General features: G+C 41.5%; 1 protein-coding gene across 2 annotated transcripts in view; it reads left to right on the forward strand.

Annotated features, from left to right (window-relative positions):
* Vcl (vinculin) overlaps nucleotides 1-21318 on the forward strand; it is a 102909-nt gene that overhangs the window by 43971 nt on the left and 37620 nt on the right. For both annotated transcript variants that reach the window (XM_052733561.1, XM_052733560.1), the window contains exons 3-6: nucleotides 7915-8065; nucleotides 8567-8675; nucleotides 10862-10984; nucleotides 12581-12741. In XM_052733561.1, the coding sequence (XP_052589521.1) occupies nucleotides 7915-8065; nucleotides 8567-8675; nucleotides 10862-10984; nucleotides 12581-12741 (544 nt within the window). The remainder of the gene's footprint in view (nucleotides 1-7914; nucleotides 8066-8566; nucleotides 8676-10861; nucleotides 10985-12580; nucleotides 12742-21318) is intronic.

The raw sequence follows: 21318 nt of genomic DNA on the forward strand, positions 1-21318 counted from the left end.
AAACTGGCTGCAGTCTTAGCTGATCTCATCTGCAATAAAAGAAGTGTGTGTGTGTGTGTGTGTGTGTGTGTGTGTGTGTGTGTGTGTGTGTATGTGTTTGAGAGAGAGAGATTTAACTTTCTTGTTTTAATGCAAATACTCTGTCAAAGAAGGGTTCATTTGCTGTTGCTTTAAAAAAGAGTTTTGATAGTTTTCAGTGTGCTTACTGCTCTTCCAGAGGACCCAAATTCAGTTCTTAGCATCAATGTTAGGTGGCTCACAACTGCCTGTAACTCCAGCTCTAAGAGCTATGACACCTGCTTCTGGTCTCTGCAGGTGCTTATATACATGCAGCATTCACTCACATAGGTGCAGACACATACTCATAAATGAATTTTAAAAAAAGTCAGCAACCTTACCTCTTAGCTTTATGGTGGTTTAATTGATGAAATTTTCATTTTGGGTGTACACATGCAGGTTGGCCTTCCTAAGAATGAGAAGGGGGCTGGAGAACTGGCTGAGAGGTTAATTAAGAGTGTGTACTTCTCTTCCAGAGGACCCGAGTCAGTTTCAGTAGTGTGTCATAATCACCTCCAGCTCCTGTTCCAGGGGATTTGACTCCATCCATACCCACATGCACATATATACATCACTAAAATAAATCTTAAAAGAATGAGGAAGCTGCTTTGTATTGTGTCATACATAAGAGTTGGGACAGGGAAAGGAGTACTTTATGGATTTTATGTATGAGGACTGTAAGATCTTACAATTAGAGCTCAGGGTTGGAACAACATGTTTCAGCATTATCGTGGAGCATATGATAGGGTGAGTTGGGGCTGTACACTTACTACTTGAATTAGATTAAAGTATGTCTCTTTTTGTACTCTGTGTTCCCTACTCCCTTCTAAAAACTGCTACTGTGCCTGTGGCCTTCACTCAGGTTTCTAGATGACTAATGGCTGTGGATCTCTGACCTTTCAAAATGGCAACTCCAGGATGCAAGGCATATTAGCTATTATTGGGATGCTACACATGAGTGAGTCTATTTCTGTTGTTTTAAAATACAGTTTGAAATCAGGCCTTGTGCTGCACTCCTTTAACCCCAGCCCTCTGGAGGAGAGAGAGAGAGAGAGAGAGAGAGAGAGAGAGAGAGAGAGAGAGAGAGAGAGAGAGAGAGAGAGATCAATCTACTTGAAAAAGAACTCAAAGAGATACTGTGAAGAGAATCATTTTTATGAATAGAGCTGAGTTGTAGTGTGTATGATAACATTCGTGTTTGATACTTAGCATTCATTGGAAAAAAAAACAAAGCAAACAAACAGCTTAAGCTTAAACATCTCAATTAGTGATACTAAAATCACCAAGAACTAAGAAACTTGGAAACTTCTTTTACATTATTTTACATGCTAAGAATTCCATGAAATTGTCATTGGTCCGTTTGATCTAAATCACAAACATTGGTCTGTTGTTAGTTGTTTTTTCTCTTTTTTTGGGGGCCCGCCACCCAGCTGCCAAATAAATCCTACATAGATGCTTATTCCTAATTATGAATGCCCGGCCTTAGCTTGGCTTGTTTCTTGCCAGCTTTCCTTAACTTAACTTATCTCACCTACCTTTTGCCTCTGGGCTTTTCCCATTCTCTTACTTCTGTATATCTTGCTGGTGTAGCTGGGTGGCTGGCACCTGTTGTCCTCCTTCTTCTCTGGCTCCTCCTCGATTGACCTTTCCAGATTTCTCCCTCCATATATTCTCTCTGCCTGCCAGCCCCACCTGTCCTTTCTCCTGCCTCCCTATTGGCCGTTCATTTCTTTATTAGACCATCAGGTGTTTTAGACAAGCACAGTAACACAGCTTCACAGAGTTAAACAAATGCAACATAAACAAAAGTAACACACTTTAAAATAATATTTCCCAACATTGGTCCTTGAGGCTGAAGGCTCCAAGGCAGAGAAGCTGCAACTTGCACTAGTTGATTAAGTTATCTAAGTGAATATTATTAGGACGTAGTCAGGATATAAGATTATTTGGAAAACTGATCCTATTCCTAGTCAGTCCCTAGAATTTAGTTTTCTATTTCAAAGTAGAAGATCACTTCAAGAGGCCAGGCAGATAGAGTGCTTAAATAAAAATCACATTTTCTATTGACCTGATGGGCTCCTCCTGTTTCTGATTGCTGGTAATCATAGTGGGATTTGTTTGGCTTTTGTGAATGCCGTTAAATTTTAATGTACTGACCAGATATCTTATTGTAGTAAAAAAAATGATGCAGTGTCTATTCTGCCTATCATTTTATCCCACAAGAGAACCATTAGTGGAGAATCAATTTGATTCTTGGCAAACCTTTTCCATTACATTTTCCCATCCTGCCAGGTTTTCTCTCCATAAGTTAGTCCTAGCATTTAAAAATTATTCTTCTTTTTTTTTAAGTTGAAAATCACATTCAGTAACTGGATCTCTGATTAGATGTAGCTCAGGAACTGCACCCTGTGATGCTTGTGTGGTTTTTTTTTTTTCTGTAACTTCATCAAGGACCAAGTTCCCTGGAAGTGAAATCAAGCTTGGGACTAGTTAGTGATTTCTTGCTAGGCATGGTGATCACGAATGCCTGCAGTCCCATCAAAGGGGAGGCTGAGACTGGAGAACCATGAGTTCAAGGCCAGCCTTGGCTACAGCAGGGTCAGGGCTAGCATGGACTACATAGTAAAACTCTCTCAAAAATGCAAAATAAATGACTAGTTAATGATTTTTCTGGCTCAAATGACTATGTTTTCTTTGGTAAAAATGTACTCATCAAATCATTACTGAGCATTTATTATTTGTCAGGTGTTGATAGTCTGTGAGTACATTAATTGTTAAGGCAAATGAGGTTTTTATTTTGCCGGGCTGATTTACAGTATTCTGAGAGAAAACCCAAGAAAGTATGGTCAATTCCATGGGAACATAAGACACCTGTAGATTTAGAGACAAGGGACGATTACCTGAAGGAAGAGACATTTAAAATGGAGCACAAGACTGGGATGGTGGTGGTGATGGTGATGGTGGTGTGATGGTGGTAGGGGGGGTTGGGGTGGTGTTGGTCGTGGGGTGGTATGGTGGTGGTGGTGTGTGTGTGTGGGGTGGGGTGAGGTGGGGGGTGGTGATGGTGGTGGGGTGGTGGTAGTGGGGGTGGGCATGGTGGTGGTGGGGTGGTGGTGGTGGTGATGGTGGGGTGGTGATGGGGTGGTGGGGGGGTGGTGGGGTGGTGATGGGGTGGTGGGGTGGTGGGGATGGTGATGGTGGTGTGGTGGTGGTGGTGGTGGGTGGTGGTGTGGTGGTGGTGGTGGTGGTGGTGGTGGTGGTGGTAGTCGTGGTGGTGGAGGTGGTGGTGGTGGTGGTGGGGTGGTGGTGGTGGTGATGGGGTGATGGGGTGGTGGTGGTGGGGATGGTGGTGGTGGTGGTGGGGGTGGTGTCAAATCAATTAAGAAGGAGGAAGACAAGTACATGAGACAGAGGAAAGGACCATGTAAACAGTCTCGAGTTAGTGGTCTTCAATGAATGATTGGCTATTCCTGCAGTACTTATGAAAGCATTCTCTTCAAAGTTTTTGACTTTTCATTTAAATATTTTATTTAAGACTTAACCCTTTCATTTATTTTTGTGTGTGGGAATGAGTGCCGAGGCACACCTGTGGAGAACAGAGGACAACTTTGGAGGGTTGGTTCTCCTTCTACCGAGTGGGTCCTAGTTTGGCAGTAAGGACCTTTAAAACCTCAGCCATCTCCAGCCTATCCACCTAAATTAATTGATTTTGACACAGGGTCTTTAGTATGTAGCTCTGGCTGGCTTGTCTGGGATTTGCCAGATAGACTGGGCAGGGATTAAAGTTGTGTGCTACCACATTCAGCAAACTTTATTTATTTATTTATTTTGAGAAGGTTCTCTCCTACTTGGCCTGGCACTAACTGATTCTGTTAGGTTGTCTGGCCAGTGAGATCTTAGGAGCATGTCTCCTTCCCCAGTGCTGGGGTTAGAGACATACACCACTGTGCCTAGCCTTTAAATGGGTTATAGGGATCCAAACTTACATGCTCATGCATGCTTGAAGTACTTTACCAACTGAGTCAGCTCCCCAGCCCCTCATTGAAATATTTTAAAGTTGATCCTGGGCGGTGATGGCAAATGCCTTTAATCCCTTAATCCCAGCACTGGGGAGGCAGAGGCAGGCTGATCTCTGTGAGTTCGAGGACAGCCTGGTCTACTACAGACCAGTTCCAGGACAGCCAAGGCTATGCAGAGAGATTGTCTTGAAAAACCATAAATAAACAAATAAATAATTTAAAGTTGTAAATTTAATAAATTAGAAAGTATGCATTTTCTCCCATAATGTATACTACATACGTGTGTATTATATATTTATATCTTAAATGTATTTTGATGCAAATTTCATGTTTATACTCATTGATAGAGCCAGACCTTATTGCCTGTCTGGTGGGCCAGATTGGGTCCAGCAAGGCTGATCTCACATTCAAGATCTTTCTGCCTCAGCTTCCCTAGTGCTGAGGTTTTGAATGTGTACTACCACGCCCAGCTTTCAGGCTTAAGTTTTTTTTCAAGACAGGGTTTCTCTGTGTAGTTTTGGTGCCTGTCCTGGATCTCGCTCTGTAGACCAGGCTGGCCCAGAGCTCACAGAGATCTGCCTGGCTCTGCCTCCCATGTGCTGGTATTAAAGGTGTGCGCCTCCACTGCCCAGCTAGGCTTAAGTTTTTAAGATTTGACGTTACTTCTTTTTGCAGTTACCTTTTACAGATGTTTAAAAAAAATGAAACATGGTGTTTACCTGTGTGTCACATTGTCTGAGTTCTAATCAGATTTCATCTGGGGCCATTTCCTTCTTACCCAAGGGCTTCCCTAGCTTTGTTATGGTGCATCTGCTGTTGCTGAACACCGTCAACTTCTGCATGTCTCAGGAGGCATGCTGCCTTTGATTTCCAAGTTCATGGTCACTGGAGATAGCTATTAGACCCACATTTCTTCTTGGTAGTGCTAGGGATTGCACCCAGGGTGTTTCTGTATGCTAGGCCAGTGTTATAAAGACCTCGGGTTGTAGTAGTGCTAAGATACTGCTTCCTTGTCTTCTGGCTTACATTGTTATCAGAGAGACGTCCACTGTTATTCTTCTGAATGTAAAAGTGCTATTTTTTTTTTTGGCTGGTGTCTTTAAAAAAAAAGTGTTATAATGGGTTTGAAGCAACTTCACTGTGATTTTCTTAGTGTAGTTTTCTTTTTTTAAATTTTAAAGTTTTAATTTATTTTAATTTTATTTTTTACATTTACTTGTTTATTGCTGACCTTGTAAATACTATTTCTTCCCCCTTATCCATTGTGGTAAAAATGTGAGTTCATTTAACTTCTGCAGATGGCACTATGGCAGCATATTAAAATTACAGTACCCATACTTTTGACTACACATTTAGCAGATACACCCATATAGGGTAGAATCATGAGTTTCCAAGGCAGTTCATTGTAGTAGGCTAATAAATTGAGAATTATTATGTAGCTACATAAAAGAATGAGTAGTTCTTTATGTATCTTTAAAATTATTTTTAGTTTTATTTATTTATTTTTGGTTTTTTGAGACAGGGTTTTCCTGTGCAGCCCTGGCTGTCTTGGAATTCACTCTGTAGACCAGGCTGGCCTCAATCTCAGAATAATCCACCTGCCTCTGTCTCTCAGATTCTGGGATTAAAGGCATTCACCACCACTGCCTGGCAGATTAACTTATTTTAATTGTCTGCATGTATGTGCACCACGTGTGTGCCTGGTGCCCTTGGAGGGGAATTATGGACAGTTGTGAGCTACCTGTGTGGGTGCTGGGAGCTGAGCCTGGGTCTTCTTCGGAAGTAGCAAGTGCTCTTAACTGCTGAGCCATCTCTTCAGCTCCCGGCCTGTGTACCAGACCAGGTATGGTGGTGTGTGCCTGTAATCCCGACACTGCTTAGAAGTTGGAGGCTGGACGAGTACAAGTTCAAAACCAACCAGGGCCACACAGTGGGTTCAAGGCTAGCCTGGAGTACATAGTGAGAGCCTGTCTCAAGGAAAAGAATAGGAAAGCTGGGGATGGGGGTGGGTGGGTGGGGAGGGGATTGAGGTGGGGTGGGCTTGCATAGCAGGTCTTGGTTTCTCACTGGTATTTTCAGGTATGGCCTTATGGTACCAGTGTTTATGCCTTAACTTAGTAAAGTATGGGTTTTGCATTTGTAGTAGGTGCTTTTTATGTTTTTCCTAGCCCACTTCTTTTATATAGTTGAAATTCTCTTTATTAGTTTAATTCTCTTCCTATTAACAATTGTCTTAGGGTTTTATTGCTGTGAAGAGACACCATGACCGCGGCAACTCTTTTAAATCAAAACATTTAATTGAGGTGGCTCGCTTACAGTTTCAGAGGTTCAGTCCATCATCATCAGGATGAGGAGCATGGTGGCGTGCAGGCAGATGTGGTGCTGGAGCTGAGAGTCCTACATCTATCCTGATTCAGAGGCAACAGGAAGTTGACTGGCTGCCACACTGAGTGAATCTTGAGAAAAAGACCTCAAAGCCCGCTCCCCAGTGACACACTTCCTCCAACAAGTCCACATCCCCTAATAGTGCCCCTTCCTTTGGGGACCATTTTCTTTCAAAGCACCACAACAATGTAATGTTGCTTTATACTTGTGGAAATTTTTGTATTTCATTTGATCCACAAAACGATGCTTTGAATAGGATTCTTTTTGCATATGATGTTTTTTAGTTTTTTCAAATGAGAATGTGTAATATTGGAAAATTATTTTATTGTTAAATAATTTGTTCCTTATCTAAGTTACTCAGTGAAAACAGTAGGTCTATTGAAATGAGATTAGAAGAGATAATCCATTCATTCTTTTCTCTGAATGACTAGTTCAATAAATGAATATATTTTAGTAAGTAAGGTCAAGGAATATACTTGATTTATACATTTTGAGTTTCTCTGTTGAATGAGAAACTCCCCACTTCCACCACCAAATCCTTGGCTGACTTAGTGGTCTATATTAAACTATATTAGTATTAGACTGCTAATTATTGTTTCAGTTACTAATGCCATTGATCTTTTAATTAACAACATAGTTTTATAGAGTTTTTCAAATGGCCCAAATCCACTTAGCAAGATGAGTAAAAAAGAATTGTGTATTACTTTGTTCTTTTTTTCAGTTCCTTTGTATTATCTGATTATTAAGTCTTACTATATGCCGGGCATGTCACATGCTTTAAAACACATCACTTGAAGGCAGAGGCAGATGGATCTTTGAGTTCAAGGTGAATCTGGTCTACATAGTAAATTCCAGGTTAACTGGGGCCACATAGTGAGACCTTGTCTCAAAAAAATCACTACATAATACTTGGGTGCTTCATTTCCAGATGTTAGCTCTGATACTACCACAGTGTTTTTCAGTTCTTTATGTAATGTCTGTTGTGGGATGGGGAGGAGGAAGGAAACGAAAGAATTCCAGCAAAGGAGTTACAGAGATGGAACCACCTAAAGGTGCCAGATGTGCTCTAACAAAGAACGCTGGGCGGTGGTGGCGCACGCCTTTAATCCCAGCACTCGGGAGGCAGGTGGATCTCCACAGAGTGACTTCCAGGACAGCCAGGACTGTTTGACAGAGAATCCTTGTCTTGGGGAAAAACAAACAAACAAACAAACAAACAAATAAATAAATAACAAAGAACAATTTATTCACAAGCCTAGTGCATTGAGTGAATGAACATGTGTGCTGACATTAGCTCCAAGTTTTAAAATTTAAAAGACCATGCCCTGTTATAAATTGGCCTTGGCTATGTACCGTATAGGGAAAAAAAAACCCAGAAATTCACGTGTATAAATTTTCTGTATTTGCATATATTTGCTTTTGCTAAGAATTTAACCTATTTTCTTCCCTCTAGGGTTGAGAATGCTTGCACCAAGCTAGTTCAGGCAGCCCAGATGCTTCAGGCTGACCCATACTCAGTTCCTGCGCGGGACTACCTCATTGATGGATCTAGGGGAATCCTTTCTGGCACGTCAGACCTACTTCTTACCTTTGATGAGGCTGAGGTAGGTAATCGGAGGCCCAAAAAGACCTCTCTTAGACAAAAGCCTCGTTTTAGATTTATCTTATTTTATGTGTGTGTTTTAGTCGTATATGTGTTTGTGGGTGCCCATGAAAATCAGAAGAGGGTGTCATACCCCTCGGGCTGGAGTTAGAGGATGCTGTGAGCCACCTGACCAGGGTCCTCTGGGAGAGCACCACATGTTCTTGACCACTTTGTTGTCACTCCAGCTCCTGAAGCCTAATTTTAAAGATAATAATGGAGGGGGTCAGCTCTTGGCGAATCTTTGCGAGTTCAAGACCAACCAACCTGGTTTACAAAGCAAGTTTCAGGGTAGCCGGGGCTACACAAAGAAACTCTGTCTCGAAAAACAAAAACAAAAAAAATCATCCCTGGATGATTTTTAGAATGCTAAAATATTAAAAAGCTGCATATCTCTAATGCCATTTCCTATGTACTGTTCACTAATTTGACTGAGTCCCTATATATATATATATATTTTCAGGTTCGTAAAATTATTAGAGTTTGCAAAGGAATTTTGGAATATCTTACAGTGGCAGAGGTAGTGGAGACTATGGAAGATTTGGTCACTTACACAAAGAATCTTGGGCCAGGTGAGCCAAAACCATCTTTTATATTAAAAGTCTTTATGAACTGACTTTTGACTAAAGAGGAAAGGCTACTCTTCTCTTCCTTGCAGAAAATAGGGGATGCTGCATTGGGCTTCTCTGTGGCCAGAGCTGACAGTAGCTTTCCACTGAGGAGATGTTGCTGTCCCTCAGATCTCTTACCTACTTTCTACAAGTCCCAGCACTGTCAGAAACATTAAACCAGACTTGTGAATGCTGATGGGGAAATGTAGGAAATGCTTTTCTGTTTCTGTAATGCTGAAGGCCGTCCTCAGTCCTGGCCTCCCCATTCACCTTCCACAGCATTCCTTCACTGCCTGCCAGCTGGCATGTAGCTCTTCAGGACTTCTTAGCTTGCTAATTAGCTGCCTACTATTATGGACTTATGCCCTAGCCCAAGGCTGCAAAAATGTAATCAGACCTCAAAGGAAAGAAGAGCTGTTGTGGTTAAATCTCATTTGAAATGATTATTTAGCCATCTGAGTATTGAATATTCAAAATATCCAGATGCCAGCATTTGATCTTATAGATATAACATGACCTCAAGAGTCCATAAATTATGAATAAGATTAATGAAAAGAATAATAGGCGTTTAACTTGATGTTTATTGCTCTGTGGATTATTTTTTAATTGAAATGTTGATGTTTATTTAACAATATCTTTCTAAGGGTCCAGTGTAGTGGGTCTTTGAGCTTACCACATTTTCTGAGTTGTTACTGAAGATCACCTGGAATTTTTTTTTTTTTAAATTTTTTTTTAATGGTTGTAGAGGTGTTCTAGGGGATGGCTAGGGTGTGTTTGGAGTGTTAGACATGAACTCAGGTTTAGTGCATGCTAGGCCATTGCTCTACTACTAGGGCATACCCCTAGCCAAGACCTGTATTTTCATTCTCATAACACTGGAAAAAAGGTCTGTTTTTCTCATGTAACTTTATGTGAAACCTAACAAAAATAAAGTACTCTGTGTGAAGCAGAAGCAACCCACCTTCTGCCTCCCCTTGGTCTTGATGGTCTGTGAAACTGACTAAGAAATCCTAGGGGGCTGGGCGGCGGTGGCACACGCCTTTAATCCCAGCACTTGGGAGGCGAGCCAGGCGGAGCTCTGTGAGTTCGAGGCCAGCCTGGGCTACAGAGCGAGCTCCAGAACAGGCACCAAAACTACACAGAGAAACCCTGTCTCGAAAAACAAAACAGAACAAAAAAAAGAAATCCTAGGGGAAATTTGAAAATCAAAGCTTAAAACCGAAATCATTTTGCTAGCCAGTGAGATGGCTTAGCTGATAAAAGCACTTGGAGCTGAGCCTGCCGACCTGAGTTCCATCCCCAGGAGCCACACGGTAGAAGGAGAGAACTGACCCATGCAGATTGTCCTCTGACCTCTACATCTACACTGTGGCACACGTGTGTGTCCTCACATACATAGACCTGTAAATAAATGAATTAAATTTAAAAATCACAGAGGACTTTTGAATAATAACGAAGGTAAACAAAGTGCTAGCAGATTGATTCCAAAACACCAGATGCTTAAAAAGCTGCCACCGCTGTACTTTCTATAATATTTTTATTTTGTTTCTAATTTTAAGAGTAGTATATGCTTATTTTGGATCCACTTGAAAAATTCGAAAAATATTACCAAGGTAAGAATAAAACACAGGGCTCAGCAGATACAGGGGATGTGCTGCCAAGCCTGAAGGCCTGAGTTCCATCCCCAGAACTCACGTGGTAGGAGAGAAGCAACTCCCCCAAGTTAACCTCCGACCTCTGTCTATAGGTGCACCATGGCACACATATATTCTCCCAATATACAAAATGAACGAATGTCTAAAAACCAAAAAACAAAACATACCCTGATCCAACCCAACCCACTGTTGTTAGAATTCTCTCCGAGATTCTCGCATCGATCGCTCAGCGCAATAGCCAGGTACACAGTACGAAACCTGTATACAGCACACACTATGAACATGATGATTACAGTTAGAATTTTCCTTTAATAAATTACCTTCACTGAAAGTGCACCATTACATAGCATGGTAGTATTGTTACAGTGTCTGTCTTTAAATGGGTTTGGCTTTTTGTCGTGAGTCAGCCACGGTGGATTTGGGCCGAGAAGGCCAGCCAGATCCTGGCTTGTTTCACCACTAGTCCTGCATAATCTCTTCTTTGTGCCCCAGGGATGACTAAGATGGCCAAAATGATTGATGAGAGACAGCAGGAATTGACTCACCAGGAGCACCGGGTGATGCTGGTGAACTCAATGAACACCGTCAAAGAGCTCCTTCCCGTTCTCATTTCAGGTACTTCCTGCTTTGATTATAGGGTGAGGGGAGTTGAGTGTTCTAACTCAAACGGCCATTCCCCTTTGCTGCTTGGGTACATATCCTTTACACAGGGTGAAGATGAGATGTGACTGAGTGTTCATGTAAGATGTGGACAGCAGATGAAGGCTGAGAACCCTATAGTCACCATTTCAAATGTTCTTTTGCTTTCTGCTTTCTTAATTGCCAAAAGGAACTTGCACTTACTAAGTGTCAGTATGTGCCAGTACCTCATTGTTTCTGCCTCTGTCATAGACAGGTTGTGGGTTATTTAGTTTACTTCTCAGAAGATAGCTGGATTTAAATTTCTCTGAAACATGTCATTGTCATCCTCCAGTACCTTCAGTTCCAGGGGCTCCAGTGCCTTCTGGGCTCTGTGGGCACCTGTATGCACTTGGCATACAATCACACGTTCATACATGTAAATAAAAAAATTCTTTTTTAATTAAAAAATTTTTTTGGGGGGGGTTGTTTTTTGATAGAAGGTTTCTCTTTTATGTAGTCCTAGTTGTCCTGGAACTCACTATGTAGACCAGGCTGGTCTTGAACTCACAGAGATCTGCTTGTCTCTGCCTACTGAATGCTGAGATTAAGATGTGTGCCACCAATGGCCTGGTTAAAAAAAATAAATCTTGCCGGGCGGTGGTGGCGCACGCCTTTAATCCCAGCACTTGGGAGGCAGAGGCAGGCGGATCTCTGTGAGTTCGAGGCCAGCCTGGGCTACCAAGTGAGTTCCAGGAAAGGCGCAAAGCTACACAGAGAAACCCTGTCTCGAAAAACCAAAAAAAAAAAAAAAAAAAAATCATAAAGACAAGAAGGAAAGAAAGAAAAGAAGGAAGAAAGACAGAGGAGACACTGATGCACATCGAGAGAACTCCTGGAAGATATACTGACTTATTCGGGGCCTACTGTGGTTTGGGGGCAGCAGGCCACTCACCCGTTTTATTGGTGTTTTTATTCTGCCCCAGCAGATTTGCAGTGGCTAGAGGTCATGGTGTGTCAGGATGATAATGACCGAGAAAGACATTAAGTACTTTGTGACTGTTGATCAACTGTGTGTGTTAAGTTAGTTCCCTAATGACATGGTGATGCTCTCTTTACACCTTGAATTCACTTTACAATGAAGTTGCTAACACTGGAACTTGATGTGCAGATTTGCAGGGTTTATTTTATATGTTCTTTTTAAGACATTAGAAGATCAAAATACATGTTCAAAGTGTGAAACATCACCTGTGAACATTGCTAAGCAACGAGATTAAATTTCAGGCTGACGAGATGGTTCAGACTGTCTGCGACCCACACAGATGGTAGAAGAAGAGAACTGACCCACCCCCTACCTCTGACCTCCACATCATTTTTTTTTTTTTTTTTTTTTTTGGTTTTTCGAGACAGGGTTTCTCTGTGTAGCTTTGCGCCTTTCCTGGGACTCACTTGGTAGCCCAGGCTGGCCTCGAACTCACAGAGATCCGCCTGGCTCTGCCTCCCGAGTGCTGGGATTAAAGGCGTGCGCCACCACCGCCCGGCCCACATCATTTTTTAAAAGATCAAATTCTGATCTTTTGTTTATTTTTATAGCTATGAAGATTTTTGTTACAACCAAAAACTCAAAAAACCAAGGAATAGAAGAAGCTTTGAAAAATCGAAATTTTACTGTAGAAAAAATGAGTGCTGAAATTAATGAGATCATTCGTGTATTACAACTCACTTCTTGGGATGAAGATGCCTGGGCCAGCAAGGTAAGTCTTACTTGAGGAGAAATAATAATAAAAAATTCAAATTCTGCACTCCTGGGAGATTTTGATTGCCATCTGTCTTAATTTTTATCTTGTAACTGTGGATGCCTAAGAATACACAGTTATTGTGGAAACAGTTTCTTGCTCATTTGTTTTATGGGCTCCTTGTCACCTTTATGTATTTCCTGTGTTCCAAGGTGGCCTATATAGGTATATAGGATGACTTTTGGTAGAAGGCTGAGGTGTGCAGCCTCCCTTCAGGCTTATTTCTTACCAGGTTGAGCTGGTAGAGGTCTTGGGATACCATACTTCCTTGGGTGGGATCATCGTTTTTTATGGGGTGCTTGTTGCCAGGTGACTTGAGAAAGACAGAGAATATGCCTATAATTATGCACTTGATGGAAGACTTGTCCTTTGTCAACCTTTGATTAAGAGGAGTGTGCAGAGGAAGCTCTCAGGGCTTTTAGATGTATTGCTTGATCATTCTGTTAATTAAAATAATGGTCTTCTTAATTTGCCGTCTAGTTTACAGTTGTTGACACTCTGGTCTACTTATTCCTATGCAATGGCAAAGCTTCCAGGTCTGGGGAAGCCAAGCCATTTTACTTTATACTTGCCTTAGAGAAGCCCAGGATGCAGGCAGTGGGGGGACGCCCCACCTCCAGGGTCTGGCTTTCCCATGTATGACCCAAACGCTGTCACCAAGGTCCCCCAGCTGGTTGTTAACAGACAAAGTGACTTTATAATTTGGCTTCCATTGAATAGTTCTTAGAGCTGTTTTCTTCCAGGACCGTGTAAGGTAAGGTCAAATTCGGGGCTCAACATCAATGGCTAGTCCTCCCTCCCGCTGCTCAGAAAGCTAGTTTAGCCATGCATAGTCAAGTAGTTTATTTTTAACTATAGATTATTTACAGAGGTGTCTCCTCATTGACAGTATGTTCTTTTAACTAGTTCAAAAATTGTGTTTTAGGTTTTTATGATAAAATCATCTTAAGTCTCTGATATTTGATTTAATTTTGCTTTTGCTTGATAACTTTCACTTCCCAATGACTTCTTTGTGCATCTTTTTTCTGTTGTTGTTCTCTTGTTTGTTTTATTCTTTTTCTCGAGCTTAGAAGGTAAGCTTTCCCTTGCCCTTCAGTTTCATTTTTGCTTAAAAAGAGAAAAAGCATGTCTGTGAGGTTTCCTTGTGCCGTGTGCGTGTCTTACTTTGTGTGCCGGTGGGTAACACTGTGCTCGGGTATGTGTCAGGAAATGATTTAGTGTGGAGTTCTGGGCTGTGTTGCGCAGACTGACTTCGGCTCTTACTGAATTGGTATTTTTGGGTGGGCGGGACAAAACAGAAAAGATGGCTGTGGCATATCAGGCTTTCTGTATTCGGTAGGTGCTTTTGTCTCTTTGAGAAGGCCCCGAAGAACGTTTTTTTGCCTGTTCTATCCCAATGACCTCATTTGAAGGGCACATTTCCCTAGGTAGCTGGATTAGTTACCTGAGGATCCAGCGCTTGGGAAAGAAGACTTGAGGTGATGCCAGCTAGGTGCTTCTCCTAGCAGCCATCTTTGTAGGCCTTTGACATTTTGCTTTTGGAGATGTGTTCTTGAGGTTTTACCTGTAGTGAAAGTGAGTAGGCTAGAGAGCTGTCCTGCGTACACGACCAAAGTCAATGAGGACAAGAGGTAAAGAATAGTGATTTTTAATTTTTTTTTCTTACCTTGAGTTGGTGGCTTCCTGCATGTTCTGTTGTCTAGGCTGCGAGTCAGCTGTAATTCAATGATTTCATGTTCCCCTAACCAAATCTCTTCCCTTTGCTTCTAGCAGATGAGAAACTAGTAAGGAAGAGCAGGCATTTAATGGTAATGCTTCTCCGAGTTGGAGGGAAAAATAATCTACCATTTAGTGAATACATGTTATTGGGTTTATTTTGTGCAACTGCCATCCAGAAATGCTTCTTAAAAAACAAGCAAGCAAAACCCAAATGAGTTTAGTGGGTTTTCAGTACTAGGATTATGGACTGGGGCAGGATGGACAAGGGCGGTCGACCTGGTTCCCTCACCCGCTGTCTTGTGGCCAGCCCATATTCATGTTGCTCTGAAGGAAGCTGGCTACTTAGGATGATGCAAAACTAACTTCATCAAGAGTGAGAATAAATTAAGTTTGTTCGGCCAAAAGAAGCTCAAATACGTGGCATTAGAATGAACAAGAGGAATGTTTTTATCTGCCTGCTTTTGTCATACGATTCCTTGGTTCAGAAATGAAAATGGAATAAAAAGATGCACATGACAAGTCACTGCCAGCCCTGTCACCTTCCTGCTTTACCTCTACTAAACCCTACATGTAAACTCTTTAGTGGTTAAAAGAATATTTAGAAAAAGAAAATTCACCCTGAAAATGGACAGTGGTGACTAGGGTATTGGCTTTTTTTTTTTTTTTTTTTAAGTAGGATTCTGAATCCCTCTTTCCTGAACGGTAAGCAGTAAATTCACCAGATCTGGGGTCTGTCTGTTGCCACCAGGTTCCCATTCTGCTCCATGCGTAGTGTCTTTGGCCCCCTCCCGCCCTCCCGAGAAGTAATTAACGTTGTCTCCCACACTTGTTTCATGCCTTCCCATTGGTGCAGTGCTCTTCTGGAAAGTGAAGGCTCCTCTAGAAAAGTGGGGGAAGAAAGTAAGTGGAACACATTCTTGGTAAAGATACGTCTTCTGAGTAAGTCCAGAGTTTGACGAGGCAATGCATCGCTGAATAGTGGACCTGTTATACCTCCATTCAACTCGCAGATTCACACATTTAGTAGTAACTTTAAACATTTCATTTCTGTTGGAAGTAAAAGTTATCCCTTGACTCAACAGTCATCTTACAGTGATCACTGAAGTGAAGCCAGCATTTTTTTCCTGGGACAACATTATGATCAAAGGAACTTGAGTTAAATACCACTCTTACTCCACTCTGCAAATTAAGAACGCTACACTTAATCTTTAAAATATTATTGATGTTACTTGTATCTTGATACATGTTGGGAGTGGAGAGAAAACCAAGCATTTCCTTGCTAAGATTTTTTGAGCCTTACAGAGGTAGCTTTTCACGTCGAGTCCTCAGGCACTGTGATTCACGGTTGGTTATGGTGGTAAGTCTCCTGCTGGGGTCTAGGCTGGTGACAGACAGCAGTGACTAACTAGGATGTCTTCCACTTAAGCTCTCTCTACTCTTTACCACAGAAGGAAATGCTGGTTAGATTGTGCTATCCTGTAACACCCTTACTTCAGACCATTGGGACTTCAGGGTTGAGTTTCATTTTGATTACTATAAACAGATCAGGTTGTATATAAGCACAAAACATTTCTTTTTGAGTGTTCTTAAGTTTTGTTTTAGCTGTCAGTAGAGTAAGAAATTTATCTATAGGAGTTTGGCTCAGTAGTTTAACTCAGACATTTATGGTGTTTTACTCACCTCTCGAGGAAATCCTCAAATGTTAAGGGTGTTTCCCATCTGATGTAGGTTATCTTTAGCGGGCCCATCTGTGAGTGTGCTTGCAGCGGGCATAGTTGTTAGAGTTGTGAAGCTTTTATCAAAGGGGAGAAGAAACCCAGGCTGGAGCAGGTAACTGTCTGAAGTCTTAGGACAAGGTGACTTTCTCATTGGTCAGTCTATTCTTCCTGGAAATGTCTTTGTTCAAAACATTGGCATGGTGCCTTAGAAATGAGATCAGAAAACAAGTGGAATGGGGATATAAGTATTAGCAGAAGAAAGAAAAGGCTGGGCAAGAGTTTCCGTGTTTAAAAATTTTGACTTAAATACTAGCATTGTAGGACTCTGCTTTCCATTTTAAATTTATTTTATTATTATTATTATTATTATTATTATTATTTTTTTTTTTTTGGTTTTTCGAGACAGGGTTTCTCTGTGTAGCTTTGCGCCTTTCCTGGATCTCGTTCTGTAGACCAGGCTGGCCTCGAACTCACAGAGATCCGCCTGGCTCTGCCTCCCGAGTGCTGGGATTAAAGGCGTGCGCCACCACCGCCCGGCTCTTTTTTTTTTTTTTTTTGAGACTGGGTCTCTCTATGTAGTCCTGGCTGTCCTGGAACTTGCTATTTAGACCAGGTTGGCCTTGAACTTACAGAGATCCTCCTGCCTCTGCCTTCAGAGTGCTGAGCTCCACTTTTCTAACTGTCGTTACTCTGGATATCAATGACAGGTATTCTGAGGCCTGAACATGTTCTTAGGAAGGCACACACAGAGGGCTGTTGTGCTTTGTTGTGGATTTCCTTCCACCATGGCTGTGTGGGGGAGACTGCTGGGGCACTGAAGTTTTGATTTTGAGTAACACACACACATACATACATACATACATACATACATACACACACACAGACATATATACACACACACACACACACACATGCACACACACACACACATAATTTGTATTCGCACACAAATTAAAAATAATTTGGAGCCTGGCACGGTGGCTCCAATTTTGTGATTGTAATTGTAATTCCAAGCATTCAGTCGGCAAAGGTAAGAGGACCTTAAGTTTGAGGCCAGCCTGGTCTACACAGTGAGTTCCAGTCCACCCCAGGCTACTTGTTAGCCATTGTCTCAGCAAAACAAAAACAAAATAAACAAATACCCCAAGCTACAACAACAAAAATCACAAGAGAAATTGGTGTTGGCTTTTTTCTTTTCCCAAATTTGAATTTTTATGGAGAAGAGTAAAGGTGCAATGTTTTCTCTTCTTCTCTGTACACTCACACTTACTTGACAGGGCTTAACAAAATGCTCTGTGGCACACAGTATGGTTGACCACAGATTGTGATGATTTTCATTATATATATATATATATATTATATACACACACTCATACATGTATATCTTCACACTGATTATTTTTATCATATATATATTATATACACACACTCATACATGTATATCTTCACACTGATTATTTTTATCATATATATATATATATTATATACACACACTCATACATATATATCTTCACACTGACTTCTAGTCATAATGCCAGGGCATCTATTTCTATCATGTCTGCTGCTCATGCACTTAAGTTACTCATCACGGGATTCGTTGATTTCATCATAAACACTGCCCTTTAAAAAAATACATGTGAGATTCTTCAGCAACAAAAATATATGTCCCTATAAAGACTTTGGTTTTTGATAGGCTTATTAGCTGCTGTGCTCCAAAAAGAATTCAAGGAGGTCTTTTACGTGACTGTTATAAATCTTTAGGACTGTCTAGATCACATGCTTTAAAAACTAGAGGGGTAGAGAGTGACTCAGAGGGTAAAGGCACCTGTGACTAGTCTGATGATCTAAGTTTGATCCCTGGAACCCACACTGCCCGAGAGAATCGACTCCAGTGAATTGTCCTCTGACCTTTACACGTCTGCTGTGGCACACTTTCACCCAACACATACATACAAAAAATAAACAAAACTACAACAACAACAACAACAACAACAAAAACCAACCTAGAAACTAACTGAAATCCCCAGTTTTGAAAGTGCAGCTTCAGGGCTGGAGAGACTGCTTAGAGGTAAGAGCACTGGCTGCTCTTCAGAGGACCCGGGTTCAATTCCCAGCACCCGCATGGTAGCTCACAACAGTCTGCGGCTCCAGTGCTAGGGGATCTGATGCCCTCTTCTGGCCTCCACAGGGCACCGGGCAAGCGCATAGTGCACAAACATACATGAAGGCAAACACCCATATACGTTAAAAACATTGCTGCTCCATTCCACGTTTGCCATTGGCTCAGTGCAGGCAGAACGAGCATCTGCTAATTTTAATTTCCTGGCGTTGTCAGATCTGCTCAGAAGAAAATTACTCTCTTCCTGAGAATCATATTCTTTCTTCACAGTGAAGGGGCCATTTGAGCTTATTAGAGAAAAAGGAGCGATTTTCGAGGATGCTGAATAGAGCCAAGCTTGATTTTCCATTGTGCTTCCAGCCATTTTGGGCTATTGGGGAATAAAGCAGTCATTGATGTTAGTGCAGATCATGAGTTTGACTCTGGAGCTTCGCTTGTGAGAAGCAGTAACTGGGGCTGGTACTGACAAGGTGGACATCCACTGACTGCTCCAGAAGGTTTGTGGCATTTTTGGCAACTCTTTAGGAAAAACAAAAAGCAAAACAACAATAACAACAACAACAACAACAACAAAAGCAAACTGAGTTTCGTGTGATATAAAATAAGAGGTTGGCGTCAACAAGCTTAAGATCAAATGGTCCTAAGAGTGATTCCTTGCTTCTTACAAAATGATATTTAAACCTGAGATTCAATGAAGTAATTGAAGGGGAAAAATGGCTGATATAGAATTTACCATGCAGGAAATTCAATTAAAGTTAGCCTTCCTAACTAGCAGCCTTTACTGCTAGGTTAGTGCTAAAACATGTCTGACTTTTTGAAAAGATATCATTTTCTTTGGAATTTAGATTTTGAAATGTAGATATATGTCTATGGGTTTTCTCACCCCAAAATAAAAATATCACTGCCAGGTGGTGATGGTGCACACCTTTTGATCCCCAGCACTCAGGAGGCGGAGGCAGGTGGATCTCTGTGAGTTTGAGGCCAGCCTGGTCTACAGAGCAAGTTCTAGAACAGCCAGAACCACACAGAGAAACCCTGTCTCGAAAAACCAAAAACCAAAAACCAAAAAAAAAAAAAAAAGTATTGCAGAAATGTTTATTAACAGTTTTACATTTTACAAGGACACAATTCCTCTTTTTCAAGGTATGCACATTATTTCCCAAGAGAAATAAACAAATCCACACCTAGACAACTTGTTAAATCTTATAACTTAGTGAAATACTGAAAGCTGTCCAGTTAGTTCTTTGAGGTTAGGAGATACCCGAGACTCTTAAAAAGGTATCTGTTTGGGCCTTTCTTATTTGGAATTCAGTCTCTGTGTTACTTCCAGGGGCGAGGTTTGCTGTATAAATTAATGTACAACAAAGCAGAAGAAAGAAACAGACAGATTTAAACATTACTAGCAACTCACCTAAAGATACTCCTCTCCTGTTTTACTAGTTATAAATGGACTAGATCTTCATGATGCTGCCTTATCCTGGTAGCTACCATAATTCCATGTAGCTTGGTAACTTTTTACTACACCCCCTACCCATCCCCATAGCTTAGTTCACCTTTTTGTTGCTGTGGCTGAGAATAGTTAGAATGAGAGAGCTTTTTCTATTTTTCTAGACGGGAAAGAAGGGAATCCTAAAGCGGAGAGTCTGTCGTTTGAGTAGGTATTTTAGAAATGCTGGGGGTCCAACTGCTGCTGGTTTTAAACCTGTGACTGTTGCCTGTTCTTTGTGTTAGTGGTAGCTCTTTGACTTGGAACTAGGGATGTGCTTGCTGCCTCCTTGTGGAAGCTTGGTGTACAACAGCTGTAGGATTGGAAACTGAAGAAAGCTTAGGGACAGGGGCATGGCTTAGAATTTTAGAGGTTAACATTATGCTTTGGTGAGTTGACTCTCTGAGTTGTCAGTCCTCTAGTGCAAAAAGGAGATGGGCTGTTTTTTTAAGATGTTAAGTGGAGACTTAAGAGGTGGCCATTCTGGGGCCAGCGGCACACACCTGTAATCCCAGAATTTGTGAGGCAGAAACAGAGGCCGGCAAATGGTTGTGAGGCCAGTCTGGTCAACATAATGAGTTCCAGGGAAGATAGGGCTACACAGTTATACCTGAGAGAGACAGACAGGGACAGACGGGGTGGGGAGACAGAGACAGAGAGACAGTGTACCAACCTACCAATTCTAAAGATTAGCACAAGGATATTTGTTATATTGTTTTTTTGCATTTTCACGTATTAAAAATTGATTAAGCTGGGAGTGGTGGCAAATACCTTTAATTGGGAAATTTCTATGAGTTCAAGGCCAGCCTGGTCGACATAGTAAGTTCTGACCAGCCAGAGCTATGAGTCCCCCCCGCCCCCCAATTCTCTTTGTTGACTGTTTCCTAGCTATATATATCCTGGGAGATTGATTCTATGTTGGTTTTATGCTTATCATCATGAATCCTGGTTATAAGCAATACATTGAGATCCACATATTAGGGATGGCAAGTGATCTAAGTCAGTGATAGCAGGGAAGGCCAGCAGTATGCTTTTCTTATAAAACTTTTAGTGGTTTATTTGGAGAACTAAAACAAAATGGTTACATTAACACCTTCTATTTATTTTTCCAACAAGTAATTCCAAGGTTTTTTAAAAAATTAATTTTATATAATGAAACATCATCCAGTGTGTGTGTGTGCATTTCAAAACAAGAAATAAAAGAACCGTGCTTGGCACCACATACTAATGAGGCTTGTGTGAAGCAGGAGGGCTCTGGCAAGGCTTCAGCTGACGGCTGTTGACTAGCGGAAAGGCTGATAGTGAAGCATGAGGTAACGGGGCTTTTTTCTGCTGAAGACATTAGACATTTCTTGGCTTGAGCAGTTTTTTAAGTTTTAGCAGTGGAGACACAGGAGGCAGAATAGAATCCGCTGGAGATTTGCATGCAAGGCATTGCATTTTGACAGACCCGGGCATTGTGGTGTGATGAGATTACTGTAAGGCTGTTGCAG

This window comes from Peromyscus californicus, unplaced genomic scaffold (genome assembly GCF_007827085.1).
Source record: "Peromyscus californicus insignis strain IS unplaced genomic scaffold, ASM782708v3 Scaffold_12__1_contigs__length_115047231, whole genome shotgun sequence".
Lineage (NCBI taxonomy): Eukaryota > Metazoa > Chordata > Mammalia > Rodentia > Cricetidae > Peromyscus > Peromyscus californicus.